General features: G+C 46.9%; 3 protein-coding genes across 6 annotated transcripts in view; 1 reads left to right on the forward strand and 2 right to left on the reverse strand.

Moving 5' to 3' along the window:
* The window catches only part of LOC311026613 (estrogen-related receptor gamma-like), a 24,642-nt gene extending 23,500 nt beyond the window's left edge, over positions 1-1,142 (reverse strand). Inside the window, exon 1 of the mRNA XM_084030274.1 lies at positions 880-1,142. The gene's annotated coding sequence lies outside the window, so the exon portion shown is untranslated. The remainder of the gene's footprint in view (positions 1-879) is intronic.
* Positions 1,143-1,797: 655 nt separating this feature from the next.
* Positions 1,798-9,430, reverse strand: gpatch2 (G patch domain containing 2). 3 transcript variants are annotated; one of them, XM_084030906.1, is made up of 10 exons: positions 9,250-9,429; positions 8,274-8,517; positions 6,866-7,413; positions 6,639-6,703; positions 6,027-6,224; positions 5,430-5,541; positions 4,885-4,924; positions 4,643-4,707; positions 4,377-4,465; positions 1,798-3,011 (listed from the first exon to the last, which is right to left on the reverse strand). In XM_084030906.1, the coding sequence occupies exons 1-10, from the start codon at positions 9,348-9,350 to the stop codon at positions 2,842-2,844; spliced, it is 1,632 nt and encodes a 543-aa protein (XP_083887032.1). In that variant the 5' UTR covers positions 9,351-9,429; the 3' UTR covers positions 1,798-2,841. The 3 variants fall into 3 exon arrangements, with proteins under 3 accessions (XP_083887032.1, XP_083887031.1, XP_083887033.1); XM_084030905.1 differs by having other exon boundaries at positions 6,863-7,413; XM_084030907.1 differs by lacking the exon at positions 4,377-4,465 and having other exon boundaries at positions 6,863-7,413; positions 9,250-9,430.
* Positions 9,431-10,402: 972 nt separating this feature from the next.
* On the forward strand, positions 10,403-23,604 carry lpin1b (lipin 1b). 2 transcript variants are annotated; one of them, XM_084031237.1, is made up of 20 exons: positions 10,403-10,576; positions 15,731-15,934; positions 16,018-16,113; positions 17,356-17,654; positions 18,033-18,131; positions 18,215-18,338; positions 18,424-18,745; positions 18,863-18,956; positions 19,062-19,246; positions 19,334-19,427; positions 19,592-19,661; positions 20,223-20,315; positions 20,399-20,460; positions 20,536-20,674; positions 20,759-20,907; positions 20,983-21,069; positions 21,182-21,334; positions 21,442-21,556; positions 21,649-21,752; positions 21,836-23,604. In XM_084031237.1, the coding sequence occupies exons 1-20, from the start codon at positions 10,502-10,504 to the stop codon at positions 22,002-22,004; spliced, it is 2,733 nt and encodes a 910-aa protein (XP_083887363.1). In that variant the 5' UTR covers positions 10,403-10,501; the 3' UTR covers positions 22,005-23,604. The 2 variants fall into 2 exon arrangements, with proteins under 2 accessions (XP_083887363.1, XP_083887364.1); XM_084031238.1 differs by lacking the exon at positions 10,403-10,576 and adding an exon at positions 13,814-14,005 and having other exon boundaries at positions 21,836-23,603.
* Positions 23,605-23,894: the final 290 nt, after the last annotated feature.

Raw genomic sequence — 23,894 nt, forward strand, 5'->3', positions numbered from 1 at the left:
CTCCTTCCCTGCTTCTCTCTAATCCCCTCACTCAGTGCCTCCATCCAGTCCTCCATCATCTGATCATACAGAGGGGAGGAGGGGAGGGCACTGCTGCCATTTCCTTGCTCTTGAGGACACATGTCCATTGTCCTATACGCTACCTTTCTCCACACTTTTGGAGTTCTCTCTGGCAGGTGACCCCCACCTATCCAGTCATCCCTGCCTCGGGGCCCACGGTCCACTGGTTCAACGCCAAAGGTCCACCAGTCAAAACGTAATTTTCTGCAAGATTACACATGATAATGACTCCCTTTTGGAGGCTCGCCAATAAATGACGACTTCCAATTATAGACGCACAACTATCGATCTGTCAACGGCAGAGGCGAGGAAGAGGAGGGAGGGAGAGAGAGAGGGGGGGGGGGGGGGGGGTCAGAGATGTGCGGGAATGTTATGTTTACTGACATGTTTCTCTGACGCGCACGGACGCACGGACACACACTGGACGCTGCTGCGGACGGACGAGAATAGCAACTGCATGCAAAGTCCCAAACAGGCTGGGAAGCAAGAATAGATGGGAGCCAATAATAATAATAATATATATATATTTTTTTTAAGCCTGAGAGATAAGTTCACCCGGGAGTAGACCTTCACCTGCACACACACACACACACATATATATATATATATTTCGGCCTACACACACACACATTGTGCGCACCTCTGTTCCCATTCAAATTACGCACCGGACTGTTTCTAAGCAGACAGAAACAAAAGCACACATTTGGTCTATTTGCTCCCAATTTAAAAAGGAAAGAAAGAAAAAAAAAAAGAAAACCTGCATGCTATACTTCTTTCCCCGGTCGCATCCCGTCTCCGTTGCCTTCGCTCCACACTTACTGTCAGTTTCATCCACCGGCTGGATGGCTGCTCCTCCGCTCTACAGCTGCAGTCAGTCAGTCAGTCTCAAGGACAAACGCTCCAGCTCTCCTCGCCTCCGGTCTCCGTAGCTCAGCGATGCAGCAGCGCGCGCGCGCGCACCCACACACACACACACACACAGATATATAAACACGCACGCACGCGCGCATTCCCCTCGTTCTCTCCTCGCGGCGTCTCGCGCTCATCCAGCGCTGAGTTCACCTACCTGCCTGCCTGCCTAGCGTGCTCGCAGCGGAGCCCTGAGAGTCAGACAGAAAGTGTGTCTAAGAGAAGGGGGGGCTTCTATGCGGAGGGAGGGTGGCGAGTAGAGGGGAAGGGCACGAGGACACGCGGCGCTCCTGTATTCCCATAGATACAGAGGAGGGATTTCGGTTGCAGCCCTTTGCAAAGACGGGAGAGAGGAGAGGAAGGGAGGGAGACGGAGCATCACATTTCAGCGATGTTGAGTCAGCATGAGAATGTGATGCATGTGTTGATACGGAGTTGAGAACATGTTGTTATGGCCGCTTATAGATGCTGTGTGTTCAGATAGAAACTTCTCCCACTTTGGATCCAATCAGTGGATGAAAGACATCAATTAATGGACTGGAAATATGTTTCAACAATAGCAATAACTCTGTTGGCAACTACAGGAGCTAGTGAGTTAGCCTACATGGGTCATCATTTATATTTAGCTCACCAAAAATATTGGCAGGTATTGGTGGCCAATAAGAAACAACTAGCTTTTTCTTAAAATATTTAAATATATTCATAATTGGTATCTTATCCACATTCAGGTTAACCAAGAGACATTTTTGTTTCAGTTATAATCTGATGATTGTATTAATACAGACGTCTCACACAGAGTAGAGGAAACAAACAAAGTACAACTTCCTGCATATTTTTTTTATTCATAATTTCATTTGCATTTCTAGACATTAATCTCTCTACCTGCAGTTAAAATAATTTCAAATCAGTATTCAGGACAATCTATGGTTGCAGGTAAACTATATAACATATAGCCTAAATAAACACAAGAGACAATGGATCTAAAAGTAATTTAAAATGTAATTCAAGTAGCACTTCCCCTATTGTTGAGTTCAAGGACCCGTCGGTAACACCGGTGTTAGCGTCTGTACTCACCCTCAGTGCTCCAATCAGGCTAATTAACAGAAAACACCTGTGAAACTAAAGTAGGACCTTTATACATGTATTGTGACAGCAATATACTAAATGGATTCAAACCATCTGTTTTGGAATTTCCAAAACAAACTGCATAAACCGGGAGGGTAAGCAAGTCGGCAAGACTTTCCCCTCACAGGTTTTCTTAGGTAACATCAGCACAACCTGCAGCTGTGCTAAATGAAGGGGAAGTAGTGGGTTTGATTGAATCTTTTTTTTGGTTTTCTTTGATGGATAAAAACAAATAAAACATCCCGATGATGAGTTAAATGAAGACTAAAACACAGATCCATACAGTAAAAAGAAACCTTAAATGAATCTTGAGGTTCTTTCTTGTGCAATATCGGACAAAACCATTATCGTTAATTCACTAAGCATTACTGCGGACTAAAAACAAACCACACCGTCATCATTGGCTCAGTATAACACACGAACAATGAGGCATCAATGTCGTTTATTTTCTCCAACATGGAGTTTCTTGAGAAGGCATGCTTGCATGAAGTCTTTTCCGTCTCTCTCTCTCTTTGTGGTTAATCCCAGGCTTCTTGCAGTTTCCCCAATATGGGAAAGTTTCTCTTTCATCACAGACTGTTGCTAGGACAAACCCTCATTCCTTCCCTTCTTACGACTCACATGCCTGGATTACTCAGCCTCGTTCATCGCCCTGAGCAGCAGTTCATCTCCTTCACTCCTCGTCGCTTTTGGGGGCATCTCGTCCCAGCCTGCTTCCGATTCGGGAATCTCCGGGGAACCAGGTGTTCAGTTGAAACCTAAACCTGTGCCTTTGGGTCTCTGTGTGGCTCGGATGGGCTCAGTGATGCCCCTGCCCTCTGGACCCAGGCCCATCCCGGGGCTCCAGCCCATGCTCTGTAACATGCGGCTCCCCATGTTTGAGTCTGGGATGGGGGCCGCGCTCTCCCCGACCACTCCTGAAAAGAGGGGGGTCACAGGTTAGACTAGAATTACTCCGCTAACCACTCACGTTGCACGTTTGTGTGAAATTAGCACATCAATTATTGCGCTGTGGCATAAAACATGTTTTGTGAGGTCAGCGACCTTGATCTTTGACCTTGTCAGTTCGTCGTTGAGTCACGTCAAATTTGAAGAAACATGGCACTGATGACAGGTACGGACAACCCGACACACGTAATGTGTTTTTAATTAAATTAAATCAATCCTGAAAATAACAAACGCGTTGCTCATCTCACTCGTGCGTAAACCATCTGGTCTCTAAAACTAAAAAGCTACAACTGACGGATCAGCTCCAGTGACATCACAAATCGTTAAGCTCCTCCCAACACCTCTCGATACGTCTAAGAATAATTGTAATGAAATCATGTTAATTGACTTAAGTCACATTTTCTAGTCCTGTGAACACGCAGCCTGGTGTGCGTGGAGAGCACATTCTCATCGGTCTCAAGCAGAGAAGTCGATTTGTCCTCGCCCCTTTCCTGGAAGTTCATGGCCCAGTCACAGGTGCCAACCTATTGCCCTCTTTAATCCCATCTTGATCTGCATGAAGCGCAGGGAAGAGCGGCACGCTCATTAAAACCCATGGCGGCTCTTGGCAGGCACGCCGCTGTTGCCGCCGCCCTGCTGCGAGGTCGCCACCTGCCGCTTGCTGCTGATGGAACGAAGCACCCGTGTCTGCAGCGCGGTCTGACATTTGCATGTTTGGTCAGGGAATAGACTGAGAAAGAGAGACCAAAAGCTGGCACTCCGATTGCATACAATTCTGGTGTCATGGTCTAAATGACGATAAAAAAAATGGGGCATGGCTTCAGACTACATATGGGAGTTTGAGCCAACGCTATTAGGCTTTGCTACCTTGTTCTTCCTCCTCCGAAAGCATCAACTGGCCCAGAGGTAAAGAGAGTGGTTTGGGGAAAGGAGGGGGCGATACACAAGTGTTACTGGATAAGAGCTAATCCAGCATCTCTGCTCTGATGAGCCAGCTGACTTGTCCAACAAAGCTTAGGAGGAAAGGGGGTTAAGAGCTAAAGCGCGGTTTAATATTGAGAGGAGGCGGAGAGAGGGAGGATTATGAAAAGACGCCGTTCGCTCAATTCATTGTTTTTAAAAAAGCCTCGTTTTTCACCCCTTGTGTTTACGTCAGTGTATGTGCGAGACAGAAGGAGGCGAGGAAAGCAGGCTAGCTGGACACACTGAGCTCAACCAAGAGTGGAAGGAAAACAGGTGAGAAAGTGAGAGCCAAGAATACAATAAAAGGGGCAGTTGGTTAAAAAAAAAGTGCCAGATGGTGTGTTAGGTGTAGCCGGGTTTGCATCCAGTACCTGAGGGGGCGGTGGAACCGAGGGGGGCAGCTTTTCGCCTCCGCTTGACATCCCCTGTACACAGAGAGCCGAGGTGCCCGCTGGTCTGTCTGCGAAAGCAGCCAAGCAAGACAAAAATTTGGGAGCTTCAGTCGTAGCTCAAGTAACACCATAAAACAATGTGAAACCAATGGGGGGGGGGGGGGGGGAGTTATGTTGATGAGACTGCAGCAGAAACAAAAAGCAGGTACTGGCGCTTTAAGTTTAAGTCGACTGTTGTTTCTCACCTGCTGGCTGTTTTTACGGAGCAGCTTCTCCGATGCCCTCTGTCTGACCGCGGGTCCCAATGCAACTGAAGTGGCATTGAGGGAGAGAAGAGGGGGGGAAAAACAACTTTTAAGGCTCGAGCAGTGAGCAAGACATTCTTGCAATACCACAAAAAAAACAACCGCATAGGTCCTTGTAATTGATCAGAATCTAAACGTTGCATTGGAGAGGGAATTAAATGGCGTAAGGGAACATGGCTCACCTGTCCATGTTCTCTCCTTGAGCTCGAGCTAAACCAAGGCCTGTTGAGATATATAATATCGTAGTTAAGTCCTTCAAATTCCCATCAAGGCAGCGTTCCAGAGACAGAAACCATACTGCTGTTAATCACCATGTCCTGCTGTGGGCGAACAGTTGTTCCTCGTCCATGACAGAAACCCAAGAATTGATTTCATGTCTGTCCAGAATGTCCTCACTTCATGATTTTTATCCCATCCATTATGATATTATATTATGTGACATTTTCAGGATTAGCACATAAATTCTCGATATTATGTCTGAAAACGTGACTGTGGAGTCACGGTGTCTGTTGACCTCCAAAATTATAATAACTCCATCCTTCAGTCTAAGTGGACTCTTTTGGCCAAACTTGAGCATCCCTAACATCACGTACAGACAACCTGAAAACATAATACATTCTGCCATTGCTGTCGACGGCATGGAGCCATTAAAAAGATGAATAACAAGAACAAAAAAAACACAACGGTCAGATTTAAAAGCAATTAAAAAAAAAAAAACAAGACTCACTCGTGGGAGTCCTGGGTTTGTCTTCCCAGTCTGTCGTTGAAGCCTTGGCTCGAACTGCCTGCCTGCGACGCCTGCTGGTTTCCATGGAAACGATTCAACCTGGCCTGGAAGCCTGACAAACACAGTCGGGCTTCGTCAGTGATTAAACTCAGGACGTGATTATTAAATGATAAGACTAGTTTGATCATCTTCATTAAAGTGCACCACACAGTCCTTTGGGATTCATGCCGGCAGCCACTGAGGATGGACCGTATTCTGTCAGGTACTGGGATATTTATATAGAAAATGATCAGATATGTATTATGTGTATGCATGACTCTATTTAGTACTGCCAACTAAAGCCATATGCAGATTGTATTCTATATATATCTACTATAAACTATAACAATTTATAGCTGTCCTTCTGGACATTGCCTTGGTTTGTGTTTGCCTCCTACTGGTCATGAGTGAGACTGCAACAACTACATTGTAAAATGTGTCACAGTTTCTAATCTCACCAGATATACCACTACTGTGTTATCTTCATTTAAATGTCAAAGTGTGTGACAAGCCACCCTCAAAAGACATTCGTTATAGTGCGTCTGAGTTACGGCCTACCTCTCCGTCCTCCGTGGCTCATGAGGGGGAAGGATCCAGTGAGGATGCTGTTAAATACTGGGTCGCCTAGGTCCAACTCCTCGGACTCCGCCTCCCTCTCCCACCACGGGACCACTCCTGCGATGCCGCACGCCCCTCCGGGCCCTGAACCGGAGCCGGGCTCGCCCTCGTAGAACCAGTCGCTCTGCTCGTCATCGGCTGGAAGAGAGAGGGAAATGTGACCGACGGTTCAGCTTGCTGGAGCTGTTTGGAAAGCCGTGTTCCCCAGGACTGCTAGAGGAAGCTCGACTATGGTACTGTATCAAAGCATCCTCTGTTTGGAAGTCTGAAAACTTGTCTCATCTCGAGGCAATTTATCTACAGTGTGCACATACAAGGCCGCTGGGCCAAACAGCTTTTCTCGCTTAAACACTGAAGTCAAACAATCGTTATCCAACCAAACACAGAGAAAAAAAAAGAAAAAGAGACCCCGTCAGCAATTTATCTTTAAAATTAGGTCACAACAGTTTGATAGCAGCCATTGTTTTCAGTGGCGTGTTGATATTCCATCACACATAGAAAATATGTCTATGTACACTATCTTTTGAGGTTGAACACTGATTTTAACAGTACCTTGCCTCCCCTCGTCATTGGTGTAGAGGCCTCCATCACTGCTGTTACTGACACTGCTGGTCTCACTGAAAAGGAAAGAGCAGAAGATGGAAATGCAACTCTTTTATCCCCCATTTAACAACAGAAGCCTTCCTTAACACACTCATAAATGCAGAATCAGAAATAGAAGAGTTGCAAGTTCTAGAAACATGGGAGATGGGAAAAAAGAAGTCAAAAACACTAACCACCTGTCACTCATGTCCTCATCCGAACCCTTCTGCTCCTCCAACTCCATCTTGTCCTTGAAGCCTTCCATCGTAGAAGAGATGGGGTCCTCGCTCTCCACCACCACGCCTTCATCTGTGGCCTCCATTCCCAGCCTGTGGGGAGCCAGTTTCCTCTTCTTTACCCTGTTCTTCCCTCCCCCCGGTCCCATCGGCCCACCTCCACAGAGCTCCATGGCACCCCTGCCGTCGCTGTGACCCAGTCGATGCGGCCGGGCACCAACGCGGGCCTTGGGGACAGGCGGGGGCCCTAGCATGGTGCAGGAGGGGGGTTCTGGCTCTGCAGGCGGGTCCACAGCCATACGTTTGACCTTACGTCTCCGTCTGAGGCTGCGAGTTCCCTCCGCGGAGCCCAGGATACCCAAGTCCTCTGGCCAGAGCGGACGCTTGTTTCGCCCAGTGTCAGCTGCTAGCAGGGTGCGCCGTTTGGGGCCAAGTTGTTCATCCGAGTCGCTGTTGTCGCGGGCATGGCTGTTAGCAGCAGAGACACCCCCTGTACTGGCACGGTAGTCCTGCAACAAACGCCAGTGTGAATATCAGACGGTGATTCTGATGCTAAATTAAGACACTCTAGAGTTGTTAATAAGGTCAAAGCATTATTTGCATGAGGCTGGTTTCAAGGAAACTCTTAATGGATTATGCATTATGGTCCAAAACACTTAATGTAAGACAACTGGCAAAGAATCTGCACTTAGTGGGCCATTCCAAGGTCCAATCGTGCATCTGCTTATTTGGGAAATCTATTACGATAAAGGGAAACCGTTGAGACGGAAGAGCTTGGTTCCAGATCTCTGAATTATTGCCTCCATATTTTTTGTTGCACTCAAGAACAGGGTGAGGAAAGTGTTAAGTGCTTTGCTCAAGGACATCAGTTGGTTTGTTGATAAAGCGATTTCATTTGAAAGGCCCTTAGGTGAAGAACTGTTGCATGGAAACACCAGTAGCTACCATGAACTTTGCTACATTTTTGTCTTAATTTGTTGTTTTTTCACGTTTTATTCCTGGAGAAATGACGACATATGACAGAATACAGTCATCAACGTTGGTAAAGGATGCGTGGGGATTGGTTGAAGTGCAGCGGACCTTGAAACGATCACCCAGCCAGACCAAACACCCCGCAAAACAAGTAAACTGCCCCAGCGAGAGCTAGGAGCCAAGGATACACTTCACAGTCTGCCCCCGGCTGTCTGATGATTTTCCTAATGTCAATTTTTTTTGTCATGTTATCTGCCCAGAGAATTGTTTTTGTTAAGTGCCTTTTTGAATTATTCCTGAGCTGGGCTGCATTTCATTGTGCCTCCCTGCAAAGTGACAATAAGTGATCCTCCTCTGTATCCGCCAAAACCAGCGTCCCTCCACCCACTCTGCTCACCTTGTGCTCTTCCACACTGGACTCCGAGCCCTCACTGAGGTGGCCCGTCTCCCAGGGCGGGTGCGGGTTGTCCGAGCGTCGTTTTCTGCCCCTCCGCTTCCGAGCCTGCCTCTTCAGCAGACAGCCCACCGCCAGCGCGTGGTCCCCGCCGTCACCGAAACCGCCACGCGCAGCTTGCTCGGAGCTCTCCTCCAGCGCCGACACCAGGTCGTGGACCAGCTCGTCCATCGTGCGGCAGAAGTGCCTAGGGTGGAGGGAGAGAGAGACACTTAATAAGCATTTTATATGGGTGTTTTATTGACATCAGCACTTATGACCGCTATGGGTGCTGTTTGGGAAACGTATTGACACTGCAGGGCGTAATAAAGTGGACGTGTTGAGCAGATTGTCATCGAGGGAGGAGGCGACAGGGAATTATGGGACCACCACTGTCAACGCGGATGCTAAACCCAACCGCCCCAACGTTGATTAGCTTAGCCGCAGAGATGGCTAGCTGACGTTAAATACGTTAGATATACGTAGCTATGAAAACTCACGTTAGCCAGATGGCTCATTCTGTGAATTTGACACACTATTCACCTCTTTTTCGTCGAGCAAAGTTTGATCCAGTGACGTTACACGACGAGTTGGCTTTGCAATTCTTCTAGTTGTGATGTCGTGTGCTAACTGTTCTGCATCGCTCTTCTTTAGCTAGCTGTTTTGGTTGTTTTTTGGTTGTTATTCGCGTCAGGGGCTAACGTTTTCATGCTAGCTAGCTAGCTTTTAGTCAACTGCAACAAACGTCTACTGACAAACCGTCACTAAACACGATAATAAGCGAACTACAATTAAGAACCGAGATGCGCAACTTTTATAACGACTGTCATCGGTAAACCAACAACGAAGCCCCCCCCTTCTCGATAGTCAGCTCTGCTGCTAGCCCGTTAGCATCGACTAGCTGTAACAATACGTCTGAGTGACTTCAAAGACCACCTACCAGCCGGTTCCCGCTTTGCCGATGGTTTTTAGATTAGCTGCACGGAACATTAAAGCCCCCCAAAAGCCAGATACCTTTAGCCAGAAACTACGGACACACATTTACACGCCACAGACACCATCCTGGCACGAAAGCTAACGATCAGCTAGCAGCTGGATCAATATGCGACAAGAGGACAGTGAAAGCAGCGAGAGGTATTATGCTGCGTTCACGTGCTGTAGTAAATCAAACTGAGGCAGGGGAGCACAGCGGCATAGCCAAAAAATAATAATGATTATTATTAAGTAATCCTCTCCTTATTGAGTCTGAAATTCCAGAAAAGCTATAACATTTATTTTGGTCCAAACGAACCAACAAAATTCATCCCGACCTGATCTTTAATTCAAAAGCGTAATATTATTGCAACCCAAAAATAGTTTTTTTTAAATGAAAGCACACCGTTGGTTTTTACAGTAAACGTGACTAAGATGGTGTCTGTGTATTTTAAATCATAATTTATTAACGATACAAAAGGCACGTGAAGTGTACGTCTTTATAAATCGGAGTTTAAAATGTAACCCGTTAACGCAACGCTAAATCCGCGTGTGTTTACATTTTTGACCACAGGAGGGCGGTGTAGACCGTTATTGAAACGTCAGTCATCTGACCAATCAAATACTATACCAAAGGTCACCAGTTCAAACACACCGGGGGCAACAGTGCCATATTAATTACAGTGGTCACTGGAAGGGTCTCCGGGCAATCAGGGAGACTTGGACTTCACCCCACGCGACAGGTGCTCCGATCTTGATGACCCTTCTGTGGTCAACATCGGGTGAACGGCATCAACAGGGGTCACCGTCGCTGCATTACCTAATAAGAAATTAAACGTCATGCATTAGATGGGGCCTGCTCTACCAATTTAGGTCATTTGCCGCATGACCGGTGTGTGATGAAGTGTGACCGTGTTTGTGTGAAGTCCACTCGGACTAACATTCTGCGTAAACAAGCCTAGCAGGTGTCCCTCTCCTCAAATGCCTAAGAAGTCATAGGGGTCTGATGGACGAAGATGACCAACTCAGGAAAGTCTCGGGTTTCTGACCAGGGGGCCCCCCCCAGGTGAACTTAGTAGGACACTGTCCACTTGCTGTCAGACACTCCATGTGCTCACAGAGTGAAGACCTGACTTCCAGACCGAACTTGTGGAGTTCACACATCCGTTGAGCGAAGATCGGAGACCCACGGCGGCTGGGATCGAATACATTATGGAATCATGACATCAGCAGAGGACGACGAAGAGTTTGACGAGGCTGTCGAGCACTATGCCGCCGACACCACCTGGAGCTGGGTAGAGTAGTTTCCACATCATCCGCAAAAGCATGAATTGTGGGTAAAAGGGTACATCTCCATGAATACAACACATTGGTTTAAAGGTGAAAATGGGAAGGATCTTTGCTTTTATGTGAATGAACAGAAGAGGGAAAACAGCATGTTTCTGGATACATGTGTTTGTGTCCAGACATGTTTTTAATTGAATCTGACTAAAACTAAAATATGAGATCACCAGATCTGTAGCTGGTTTATGGGACAGCAGAGCCTGAGAGACCATGAATGTGTGTTTGAGTCGGTAATCCCTCCCCCTGTAAGATGATCTGCTGCGACTAATCATCCGAGGGAGACGAAGGGTGTGAAAAAGGAGAGGAGAGACTCGGGGGGTAGCTGAGGGATCGGGTGATCTCCTCACCCCCAATCTGTGGTTTTCTGAGTTTCGGTTATTTGATATGAAAACAACTTGTCCTCAAAAATCTGACAGCCTGCAAGTCAGAATAATTAGGTGAAAGTGAGGTGAATAATTTTTTCCTACTTTCTTCACGGTCTACAGCCATAACTCAACGATGTTTTACCCCGAGAGGGTGTTCTCCGCTCATAATCCCACTCATTAAGGACAAAGAGTGCATCTGAGTTTGGCATTTGCAGCTAATGTTTCCGTCCGGTCTTATGACTCTCCGGCCGGCCAATCGTAGGACTCGATATCCACAAGTACGTAAGAAGAAAAATGACGCAATTAAGTCTTTAAAGCACCGTGCCCTTGCTGAGTCAACTGGACGTACATGCAAGCAGAATGACTGCATTGACTTGTTGTTTGTGAGGGCTTCAGGCGCATCCGAAATCACTCATTTCAAACGGTTGTCAAGTGCATACATGTATAATAGGCACATGCAAATTTGGGGTTTGGAGTGCAAACATTTCACCCGGAAATAGGCGATGAATGAGGAACCTGTGATTATGTGGCGTTGTCCGGTTTGACACAGAAACTGATGTTTTTTTTACTCCCAAAATAACCTTAAAATTCACGTAACTTTCTTTGGCAGATGTAGAGTAAACAAACATTACATTGGCTGAACCGGGTGTGAGAAAAGACACTCCTCCGAGCAGAGAGGGTGAATAAATAAGGTCAACAGTACATGTCAGTAAGTTGGTGTGATAAAATAAGTCAAATGTAAGATATTTGAGGGCTTTGGGAAATTCAAGCAAATACAAAAGTGATGACTGATGCATTTAAATAGCGATAAACAGAGGACATGCCTGAAAAAACAAATATTCCAACTTTATTGGCAACAGTGTAGAAACTCAGTGTCGCTGACAGTGACAGATGTCAACTTGTTTGACCCCTGATCCCGATGGCAGCGCTTGACCATACATGAAAGTGGTGTCATGGAGGCTCCGCTCTTCCTGGCAAAGCAGCTCGTTCTTAGAAATGTGTCTGAGGGGCTCCGGTATCCTCGCAGGAACCACGGCGACACACACACACACGACTGATGTGTGTGTGTGTGGCGGTGCCAGAACGGGCGTCTTCTTTGTGACGTTTAAGGACACGCTCGTGTAGAGGAAATTCCAAGGTGTTGTTGTGTTGTTGTGGTGTCGGTGATAGAGCTTCAGGGTGTGGCAAAAGTATCAATTACACTACAGTTTGTTTGTGCCGTGATGAATGAAACCAGTCTGCACCTGCTCCCTTCCCTTAGAGCACCCCCCCACCCCACCCCTATTACATATCGTATAAAACTGTGTGGCCTATAGTGCCATAAAGTACTACCTAATGATGTATGTATACAATGTGAAGCCATTAAAATAGTAATTGTTGACAGATTTATATATTTATAGAACAGAATTGAACATATTTTTAATTTTGGAAGAAAAAAAAGTTTGGGGTCAAATCATTTCGGGGACCACCTGCAGTACCTCTCTGGATCCCCTAGGGGTCACAGGGGGTCCCCCTGTTGAAGGTCTCTGCCTTCGAGATTCCTTACAAAAGGAGGATATTTGTTTCATACCATCTTACCATTACAAATACCCTCGATCTAAACAAGGTTGATGATTATTTTTAAATAACGGATTGTGAGGTCGAAGGTCAAATCCGTTCACCGAGCTGCTTCATGTCAGCTGAGGTTGCAGGTTGGTGCTAGGGTCAGCAGTTTGACGAGAGTTCCCATGCAACAAAAAGAAAACTGGTTCTGAAGCTGAAAGTGCTGAAGCTTGTAAAACACAAAACACACACAGCAGGAGCCATGCAAGATGAGACAACGCTGACATCTAACAACAACCTGACATGGGTGACATGCACTGTTTGCTACCCAACGAACTGCCAACGAGTCCAAAAGTGGAGCGTGGCGGTTTATTTGTGGTTTATTTTATCTTTAAGTCTCATTTCACAATAGTGCCATCTGGCAGGCTGTGTGAGCATTTTTAAAAGTACGATACAGTCCCGCAAGATAACAACACACCGGGCTCACAAAGACATGCATTCTTCCTTTTTAGTCCACACAGTCTGGAAAAACAATTAGTTCCCATGCGCGCACACACACACACACACACACACACACACACACACACACACACACACACACACACACACACACACACTTATACATATTTTACTTATTAAGTGCATAAGTAGGGGAAGGCTATGCAGAACCATGTGAGTGTATATCTAAGTCTGCCTGTGTGTGTGTGTGTGTGTGTGTGTGTGTGTGTGTGTGTAGTTGTGAAACATGCCTTCCTCTTATAGCCGTCATACATACTGTATCTGTCTACATAAACGACTCCGCCAGCCGACCACATCCTGCCGAGGAGGAGACTACAGTTACACTACAGGGTCTCATGGCTCGGCTGCCAGCGTCGCATGTGCCGTCACACGGGCCTGTGATTGGCTGGAGAGATCACCTCACTGCGTCACGCTGACTGCTCGACTTCAAACGCTGACGTAGCCCCGCTATTTCCCCATTTCCCACCGTAACGTAGCCGCTACTGGTCTATTACTGTTGCATTAACCTCCCTATTTCACCAACTTTTCACCGACAAGTTAACAAAATATACTCTTGTCACGTTAAATAATAATAATAATAAAAAAAAATACGCTTGTTTCACTTTGGGAATACCAATAAAGACGCAGACATGCTGTAATTTTTGTTGCCACTGTGGCGGAAGCCGGAACGATGCGTTTGACAACTCAACAGCTCGACGCTGATTGGTCGGCTGGCTTCGCGATGCGTGTGATGTCATCCCCCCCGACGAGGCTCGCGGAGATAAACTGAGCGCGAGGGGAGAAAAGGAGACAGAGAGGCAGTAAATGAGTGCCGCGTTGTTGTTGTAGTCGGTGACGGAGAGTCGAGGCTTCATCAGAAACTCTTTACCGGGAACACCGGGATGTGTTGAGCCGTTAACTCACCGCCGAGGAGGAAGCGTGTGTCGGATAAGGCTGTCTACTCGGCTATAGAAGGTAGGCTCCTGTTACAATGACTTTTAATACACCTCACCTTTTTTTTTTTTAAATGATACCTACATATCTGTTCTGATAAATGCTGTGTCATTGTTTGGGCCTTTTTTACTCTTTGTCAGGGTGATATTGTGAGTCAGCTGTTCTACTTCTGTCGGCTCTTTAAACGTCTTTCCGGTGGTGGTGTGAAGCTTTTTCTTTTTTTTTAAATTCAGCAATACTGAATCACTTACACTTTCCACTGGCTGAGGCTTTTATTTTCTTAAATGTAACATAAAAGCTTATGCAGGTATGGTTAAATGGGACTAATTAAAGACTCTGTGTGTCTATACTTGCAACACATTATCTGCTGAGTGGTCCAGCCAGATTCCTGCAAGGACATATTTAGCTATACTAGCTTGTACACACATTCAACTTAACCACAAAATCAGCATTAAAAATAGGATTCAGGCTGCTGCTGTCAGTGTTTTTGACACATTCTTTCTCTATTTTGTCTCATCTCTAATGGAAGACAGTCTATTTTTGGATGAAGCAGCTTCACACACAAAAAAAGACATCCTCTTTGAAAATCAGCCCGGGTTGGCCAGCAGCTCTGTAACTCGACGCCTTAGTGAAAGGTGAAATTAATAATTAAAGACGACCGGGGTCATCCATAAGAGGAAACTCAAGACTTCAGAAGTTGTTGTGGCTCCTCGGATTCATCGGCTGCTCTAAAATTAGACCTCTAGGCAGCCCTCGTGCTCAGAGGGGGAGATGCGCTGGCGTTAGTCCAAATCTTCCCCCTGCTGCAATCATTTTGGGGGGGCCGACTGCCAACTGAGTCAAGGTCAGACCCCCACTTCCCCCCTTCCCCTGTTGCTGCAAACCCCAAGGAGCCCTGAAAACTATTACAAATGGGATTTATCATGTGGGGCCATCGGTGTTTGGTCATCACAACGAGTGACTCAGAACAAAACAAAAATCATATTCTTTTTTTTTTAAATGTACAACAGAATGGACAGAATGTTGTGTATGAGGCATGATTACGTAACGACACGTCTACATGTTTACAACCTAGAGGAAGTTTTGAAACGCCGGCTGAAAATCTGGCCTCAAATTAGAGCTGAAACGAGGTCATAAAACGAAATCACACCTGCAGCTTCAAATCTCAAATATGTCTGCTCTCAAAAGCTCAGGGAATCTGCTTCAACACTGACACCGTTCTTATGGAGATAGTGGGGCATCAAACTGTGGTCAGAAGAGTCAGAAGCTGACTGAGACAGTGTGTTCTCGGGGGCTTAAAAGCCACAACTTCTTTCTCTTGTGTCACTGTGCTATCATCCACCCGGGAACAGTGTGTGACTGACTCTGCGGCGTGAATAAATACCGTGGAAGCTTATGACATCACCTGATTAGAGACTGTGGTCTGACTTGGTTTGTCCTTTTGTTGTTGAATGGAAAAGTTTTCCAGGCTTATTAAGAAGAGGGAATGAGGACGGAAGGTACTCTTTCCAGTCCTCCAGTCATGCTGCAGCTTAAAGAGTGACTTCAAAGCAGAGTGTTGGAATAAGTTCGACCTCATGCCCTCTCCAGTGAGGCTCCATACGTCATCGGTGGTTTGATTGACAGACCGAAGAAGGGCACAGCGGATGCCGGTGCATAAACACCTCCTCCTCCGAAGGTCGAGACTTGATAGCAGTAAAATTAGACCTTTCGGTAAGTGATGTCATCTGTCCCCCTCTCCACCAGACCCGTCAGACCATGAACTACGTGGGCCAGTTGGCGGGCCAGGTGTTCGTCCAGGTCAAAGAGCTGTACCGAGGCCTGAACCCCGCCACCCTCTCCGGCTGCATCGACGTCATCGTGGTGCGGCAGCCCGATGGATCCCTGCAGTGCTCGCCGTTCCACGTTCGCTTCGGCAAGATGGGAGTCCTCCGGTCCCGGGAGAAAGTGGTAAGGGGGGCAACCACAACTTTTTTTTGTCGCCGCATTGAGAGACTTGTAACGTTTCTTGACAATTGCTTTCTGTCGTCAAGGTGGACATAGAGATCAACGGAGAACCGGTGGATCTACACATGAAGCTGGGGGACAACGGAGAAGCATTCTTTGTGCAGGAAACAGAAAATGATCAGGTATGGATGCCTGACGTCCCTGAAACCCAGACACACCCCTGTTTACAACCGAGAAGCATCATCCCGGCTATCTTCCTCCCTACAGGCAGTAGTAGTAGTTTGAACAAGGTCACGCCGGGTTTGGGTTTTTTTTTTTCCTTTTCCTTTTTGGCGGAACAGGATTCCTCTGTTCATCAGTGAGTCTTTAATGCAGCATTGGCTTCCTGACCGATATTAAAAGCTGCGGTCTAATGACTGCGGATCAATCCGGACTTAAGTATTCTGGCGAAGAAATGAAAAGATGTTGAAGAGATGTAGCAAGAAATGAATTCTCTTTCTAAAACTCTGAGCCTTCAGAGCCTCTAAATCTCTCAAATTCAAAGGGAGAAAAAAAAGCAGCTTCTTTTCTTGGAAAGCGGAATTCGTCACATGTTTTGATTTCCAGGATTTTCGAGCTGCCAAGTCGCATGTGTGTGCAGTGCGAGATGTTATTGTGTGTACATGAGGATGTGTGTTCTGGGAGACACAGAACAAGCAGTGGACTACTGAGGCCAGGGGGGCCCCGGCACCGACAAGGGAAGTGGGCAATTTATGTTCCCCCCTGAGTGGTGTCAGGTTCCCAGGCCTGGAAGAGAATGGAGGGAGAGAGGGAGAGAGGGAGGGGAGGAGGGGGATTCTTGGCACGGGGGAGAAAAACGTGAGGGAGAGTTTTGTGAGACCACAAATCATAGGGTTGCACCTCACTTTTTCCTCCCTCTCTCCCTCGTTCCATATGTCTGCACACCAACACTTAGACTCCCCCGCGCTGACAGAAGGAGTCCCTCCTGGAAAGCCTTTTCGTTTCCTAGAAGGAGGTATTATAAACAAAAAACGCCTCCTTTCACAGAACTGGGGAACAGAGTCTGTTTCGGATTGGCTGCTGGGGGTTTTTTTTCCCGCTGGCAAAGGGGTCTCCTTACAGCAGAACAGTTTGGCGGCGATTTGTCCCTCGGATCAAAAATTGCGCCAAACAGCAACGGCGGAGTCGCATTCCAGCGGGATTTGATCCAAAATGTCCAAATCTAGTTTTAACCCGCTTAGGGAAATGTTCAGGGTGGAAGCCAAAGATGACATTCTTGATGAAGTGTTTTGTTTTTCAGTGTTAGTGTTGTTTCTAGAGGTCATATCAGAGTGTCCCTTTTATTCTGGACGCATCAAATAAAATTTTACAAAAATGAAAAAAAAAAATCGATTGAAAAATTGAGACGATCTCATTTCCCGCAGGAAGTGGTTCCCTTCTACCTCGCCACCTCTCCGATCTTGTCGGACGGCGCCCTCCTGATGAGCTCCTCCCTGATGGGGAAGGCTTCCGGGCCGCCCATACAGACCCTGGGCTCCGCAGGGTGCGCGGGAGAGACCGGCATCAGCGGCGGCGCCGGGATGATGAAGAAGAGGAGGAAAAGGAGGAGGAAAGCTCGGGCGGACAGCGTGAGGAGGGAGGAGAGCGGGGACTACTCGGAGGACGACGACATGTTCACCATAGACATCAGCTCGGACGAGATGACGGAGATGGAGAGAAGCAGGTGAGGATGTGTGGAGGGAGTAAAGGGGAAGAGGAAGAACACGTGAGGTGGCGAGCAAAGAGGAAACGCGTTACACGTGACGGGGAAGCGAGGGAGGACAGCGAGCCAGCGAGATACAAACTATAATACATCACTGAAATGAGCTTGGAGAGCAGCTGTAACAGGCTGTCAGGCGAGGATAAACAGTACAGTGTCTATAGTGGAGAGGCCTCCAGCTGTGGCGTTGGCACGCACACACACATTTAGAGTGAAAAGAAGAAGCTTTGCATGTGAAAAGAGGAAATATCTTCACAGCGTGTGCTGTTGTTAAAGGGAGCATGTATCATGTACATACATATCATGTTATGGTGGTTCATATACAGTATTTGTGTGTTTCAGGACTTCATCGCGGGACGTCCTAAGAGACGAGAGCGTCGGCTCTTTCAAACAGAACAGCCTCTACACTCGCTCCGATGGAGACTGGAGTCCCATTCAGAGGTGCTTCATTCGTCTGAGTGTGACGAGGAGGTTAGCTGTGTGTTATTGTTCTATAACTTGATGTTGCTCTGTTCCTCCCTCAGCCCTGGAAACTCCCGTCCCACATCTTCCAAGAGCGACTCCGAACTAACGAACAAGCCGCTGGACGCGGACAATCAGAATCCAGCCATGCACTGGGCGTGGGGGGAGCTGCCACAGGCTGCCACGGTAACCAAAAAGTGTCCAATTCTTAAGACATTTGAGGGTCTGCTTCGCTGTTTTTCACACTTCATCCTCTTCCCTGCGTTCCCAGCCGTCCTTCCTCCCAGTGAAATCCGACCCTCCTCCACCAGTTTGCCCGGTGTCCATCCCCGTGTCCGAAAGCACGCACTTCCGCGTGATAACTCACGAGGCGTCTTCGGAGCAGTGCGGACCCTGCTCCGAGATATCGGCGCTCAGGCTGCTCATGCCGGAGGAGGAGGAGGAGGCCGGCGAGGAGACGGTCGGCATGGAGACAGAACCCACGAGGGTGGAGTCCCAGACCGCCGGAGGTGCGGCGGCTCGTATGACGTCCGACATGGAGGAGGCGACGTCTCGTCCGGCAGGCAAGACGGACTCTCCGTCCAAGAGAAAAGGTAACAACTTTCTTTGGACTTGCAAAAATATGCTTAGTCAAAATATGTAGAAACTCTAGAAAGACAAATTATTTTGTCAGAGAAAAGCATTACAATGAGGTCGACTCTCTGTTGCAGACAAGAGAAGCCGCCATCTTGGTTCCGATGGGATTTACCTTGATGACATCACGGCTCTGGAGCCTGAAGTGGCGGCTCTTTACTTCCCTAAGAGGTTTGACTAAGTCACATAACGTACATGCAGTAACATTTTCAACACCTCGACGTACCTGAGAATATCTGGTGGTCCGTCGTTATGACAACCTCTCCTCCTCCGTAGTGACGGCGGTGCAGCTGTGAGGAGCATCTCAGACCCGGGTCTCCACTGCTCCAGTCTGTCCCCACAGTCACTCAGCTCCGGGGGAGACAGCGGCGTGGACAGCTACTGCGACAACATGGCGGACATGCCGTCCATCGCCATCTCTTTGTGCGGAGGACTCAATGACAACAGGGAGATCACGAAAGGTGAGACGCCCGACACAGCTGGACCGCCGGCTTCACACTTTGTGGGTCCTGCAGGAAAACTGAACACGGAAAAATGTGTCCTTACAGATCAGTTCCACGAGAAAATCATCTCTTACCAGCAGTTTTCGGAAAGTCCCTCCATCATCGACGACCCCAACCTCGTGGTGAAAATCGGCTCCAAGTAAGACATTTCACATTTGATGGAGTGGGAACAGAAAACAGCCGTCTACGGGCTGTTTACAATCCACTGTGTGGATTTAAGTGCCACACAGAGGAGCAGAAACCGCAGCATGTGCATATTTATTTACGGCATTAATAAAAATACATTTTGTTTTCCTTCCTCAGATACTATAATTGGAGCTCTGCGGCTCCCCTTATGCTGGCCCTGCAAGCCTTTCAGAAACCACTACCAAAGGTAAGCAGCACACCAGACTGTATGAACACTGCTCCCCCTTTCGACAGAACTTGGTACTGCACCCTGTATGCGAATCACTGTACTTGACCCATCCTACATTAATTTAGTTGGGTAATACTTAATGTGCAAATGTTCTGTTATCACAATCTCTGTGTTGTGTGACAAACATATACTGAATCTCTTCTCCTTAAACGTTGTCTCCACCTCCTTCCCCCTCCCGTTGGCGCCTCCATCCATCCATCCATCCATCCATTAGTCCTCTTGCCTCAGTTACATTCACTCAACATTAGAGTTCCTTCTCTGTTGTCTGACCAGTCTGCTGGGATACAGCTCTGTACGTCAGAGACGGCACTCTTCTACCATTTCCTCCTGTTTTCTACCTTAAATCCCCTAAAAGCTGCCCCACCCATACATCCTTTATTTACCCATATGCAGCCGCAGACGCATCGTTGCTTCTGTGTTACTGTGTGATGAGTTTGCTTTTGGCTTGATTTATTTCTTTTTGTTAAGTGTGGGTTTTGCGTTGGGGTTGTTTTGGGGTTGTGTGCCATCCTGCTCCAGGCTGCAGTGGAGAACATCATGAAGGAGAAGATGCCCAAGAAAGGAGGGAGGTGGTGGTTCTCCTGGCGGGGCAGAAACAGCAGCACCAAATCGGTAATTTCTCCTCATCTGATTTCATCTGGTTTTCCTGCTGAATGAGTGAGTAAAGCCAGTTGACAGCGTTTCTCCTCTCGTAGGATTCGGCCTCTGAGCGCGGGGCCTGCGGTTACGCCGAGCAGGCTGGGAAAATGTCAAACAGGTGAGGAACCATCGACACATTAACAGCACGACAATATCCTGAACTGACTTTAACACACTGTCAACCTGATGCCAGGCACAAAGAAGAGTCCTCCTCTAGCGATGACGACCACAGGGCGACCATGCAGGGCTCTCCCATCATCCAATCAGAGCCCGGGAACACACCAGGAGGCGTGTCTTATAAGAAAACGCTCCGACTCACATCAGAGCAGCTGGTGAGTGCAGACTTGTTTTATTTGTCCGAATCATCGTTTTTACCAACATATATCACATTCTCTCTCTCTCTCTCTCTCTCACAGCTGTCTCTCCAGCTGCAGGACGGTCCTAACGACGCTGTGTTCAGCGTGACCACCCAGTACCAGGGAACCTGCCGCTGTCAGGGCACCATCTACCTCTGGAACTGGGACGACAAGATCATCATCTCCGACATAGACGGAACCATCACCAGGTGTGTTGCTCGGTTTAGAGACGATTCGAAGGTACCGGACTCACATTAGCCTGGACTCACAATGTTTGCCTCCAGGTCGGACACATTGGGTCACATCCTGCCCACGCTGGGGAAAGACTGGACCCACCAGGGCATCGCACAGCTCTACCACAAAGTCAGCCAGTAAGCACTAATATATGAATATAGTTTTAAACCTGTGTACATATCTGACACCAACGACGCCGGAAACAAGCTTTGTTTAATAATACACGTTCTTTCTTCCTCGCCCTGTCAGAAATGGCTACAAGTTCCTGTACTGTTCAGCCCGAGCTATCGGCATGGCCGACATGACCAGAGGTTACCTCCACTGGGTCAACGAGAGAGGCACGATGCTCCCCGTGGGGCCCGTCCTTCTCAGCCCAAGCAGCCTCTTTTCGGCTCTGCACAGGTCTCTCATATTTTTACTAAATCCACCCTTCATGTGTGAGAAGCTGCAGGAGACGCTGCCACGTGACGGTTGTCCCACTGTGCTAATTGTTGGTTCGTGTTTGACAGAGAGGTGATCGAGAAGAAACCCGAGAAATTCAAGGTGGAGTGTCTCAACGACATCAAGAACCTCTTTTACCCAAACACACAGCCGTTTTATGCAGCGTTTGGCAACAGACCCACGGTACGAGTTATATTGAGAACAGTACAGAGATTTCTTGCAAGGTTTAATTTCGATACACCCAGTTGAATTCAATGCGATTTTATATTTTGCAGGATGTATATTCCTATAAAGAAGTAGGAGTTCCACTGAACAGGATTTTCACAGTGAACCCTAAAGGCGAGCTAGTGCAGGAGCACGCCAAGACCAACATCTCGTCGTAAGTCCTGCATCCTGTATACGTGATACATCCTCAGAGATGGTCATGTGTGTCTCATTACCTCCTCCTCCTCCTCTCCTCAGCTACGTCCGTCTGGGTGAGGTGGTGGACCACGTGTTTCCTCTGAAGATGCGAGCCTCCACCTCAGACTTCCCCTGCTCGGACACCTACAGCCACTTCACCTACTGGAGGCAGCAGCTCCCCCGGGTGGAGCATCAGGGCACTACACCTCCACCCACCCCCAGCAGCTGACTGCCCGCGGCCTGCTGAGCGGCTCCAAGCAGGCAGGCAGCGCACCGAACCGCCTGATGGTGTGACCGTTACATGCGTGTGCTATGAATTTGTATATTTTTATAGAAGACGGAGCACTTTTAGTGCACATGAGAGCGAACTGAAGCAGATTCATCTGCTGGGAATTCTCTTTTAAACGCACAAGATGGATGTAAGCGCACTTTTATGAGAAGACGGCCTCTGTAGCCCTCTGACTATCTGTATGTATATGAGATATAAGTTATTAAGGCAGCTTTGCAGGTGTTATTTTTGGGGTGAGTGTTGACATTATTTCAGTAGCTCGACTTTCTAAGCTGTTTATGCAGACGGATGCCTACTGTGTTTATCAGACGGTATGTGCATCACACAGCGATCAGAAAGCAAATTACTTCAAATGGTGCAAAATACTTCATGTAGAATTTATTTTCTTACTCTGAAACCTTTCGGTCAAGACCGTTACAGATCCGGAAATACATACATATATTTATAAACACGCTTCCAGGCTAATTTTACTTCATAGCAACAAGTCTGTGTGTGCAATCTATATGATCAGTATTAGTTGCGTGTTGGAATGTACTCCAGAGCACAACGAGTGAATGATGGTCTATGTAGCTTGACTTCATCCTGACAGAGGGAGCGTCATGAAGACGGTTTTGAATGATTGTTGTTGACAGGAGAACAGAAAGCAAAACATTTTTGATGGTTTCTCTAAAAGAAAAGTGTCTTTGAGACAAATTGATGAATCTTATTTTTTCACAGTGTGTATATGTTGGGATGATAATCTCATTCTTTTCATGAAATGTATTTATCCGGGTGCAGTTCAACAATGAATGTCACACAGTCCACTCTGAAATGTATGCATGTTTCCATAAATGCCATGAACTCTATTTTATGAACTCATCCGATTACAAACTGACTGATACAAAATGTAAGTTATTATATCATACATTACCCGCTGGTTCTTTTTACTCTGCGTTACTTCCATTCCCGTGTAATATCGCTTAAAATTGCTGTGTGTGGTATTTGGCGACATCTAGTGTTGAGGTTGCAGATTGCAACCAACTGAAACCTGTGTGCCAAGCACGTAGGAGAACTGTTTGTGCTGCAGACTGGCCCTTTAAAGCAAGTCTTAAAACCCTGATTAGACGGCTTATTTAAAGGAATGTTTGACCTTTTTATTTCTGAATAACAGACACTTGAAAAGTGCTCTTTATTTCTTACAGTGCCACAGTCTACCTGAGGTCGTATGCAGCACACGAGCAGGAGCTGCTATCATGGTGACCTGCCTCGTGGGTCAGTGTATTTGTACTGCGACTATTATCACAAGAACAGTATCATATTGAGTGAGTGAAAGACGATGTGTATATAATGCTTTATTATTCTTTCCATGAAAGAGCTCATATCGCCTGAAAGCGTATTATCTTTGCCTTAACTGTGAACAACATGATCAATAATTTGTTCATCTCCTCCCTCCACCCCTTCTCCCGACCGGTTCACTGTTAAATCGATGTAATCAAATTCAATAAATGGAAAAGAGAAATATCTTGGTACAGCAGTGAGTGTGTGTCGATACTCATTTCCAACTCTTCAGTGTCGGAAGAAGTATTCAGGGATTTTAATGTATTTATTTGGTAATTTAGTGGAATAAAAAGTAGGGATATATCAATTTTAATAGCTGTGTTGGGTATTGGTGACAACAGGGTTGATCTATTCAAATTGATTCTATGTTTAGGTACGATACATTATAAACTGGAATTTCTGCATTAAAAAGGTCGACAGTTGAATCGTAATTTTCTGTTCATTTTGAATATTTTTTTTTTTTTTTAAATACTAAAAATATGAATGATTATTCATCGAATATATATCTTTGTA

The sequence above is a fragment of the Eutrigla gurnardus genome (assembly GCF_963514095.1).
Source record: "Eutrigla gurnardus genome assembly, chromosome: 16".
Lineage (NCBI taxonomy): Eukaryota > Metazoa > Chordata > Actinopteri > Perciformes > Triglidae > Eutrigla > Eutrigla gurnardus.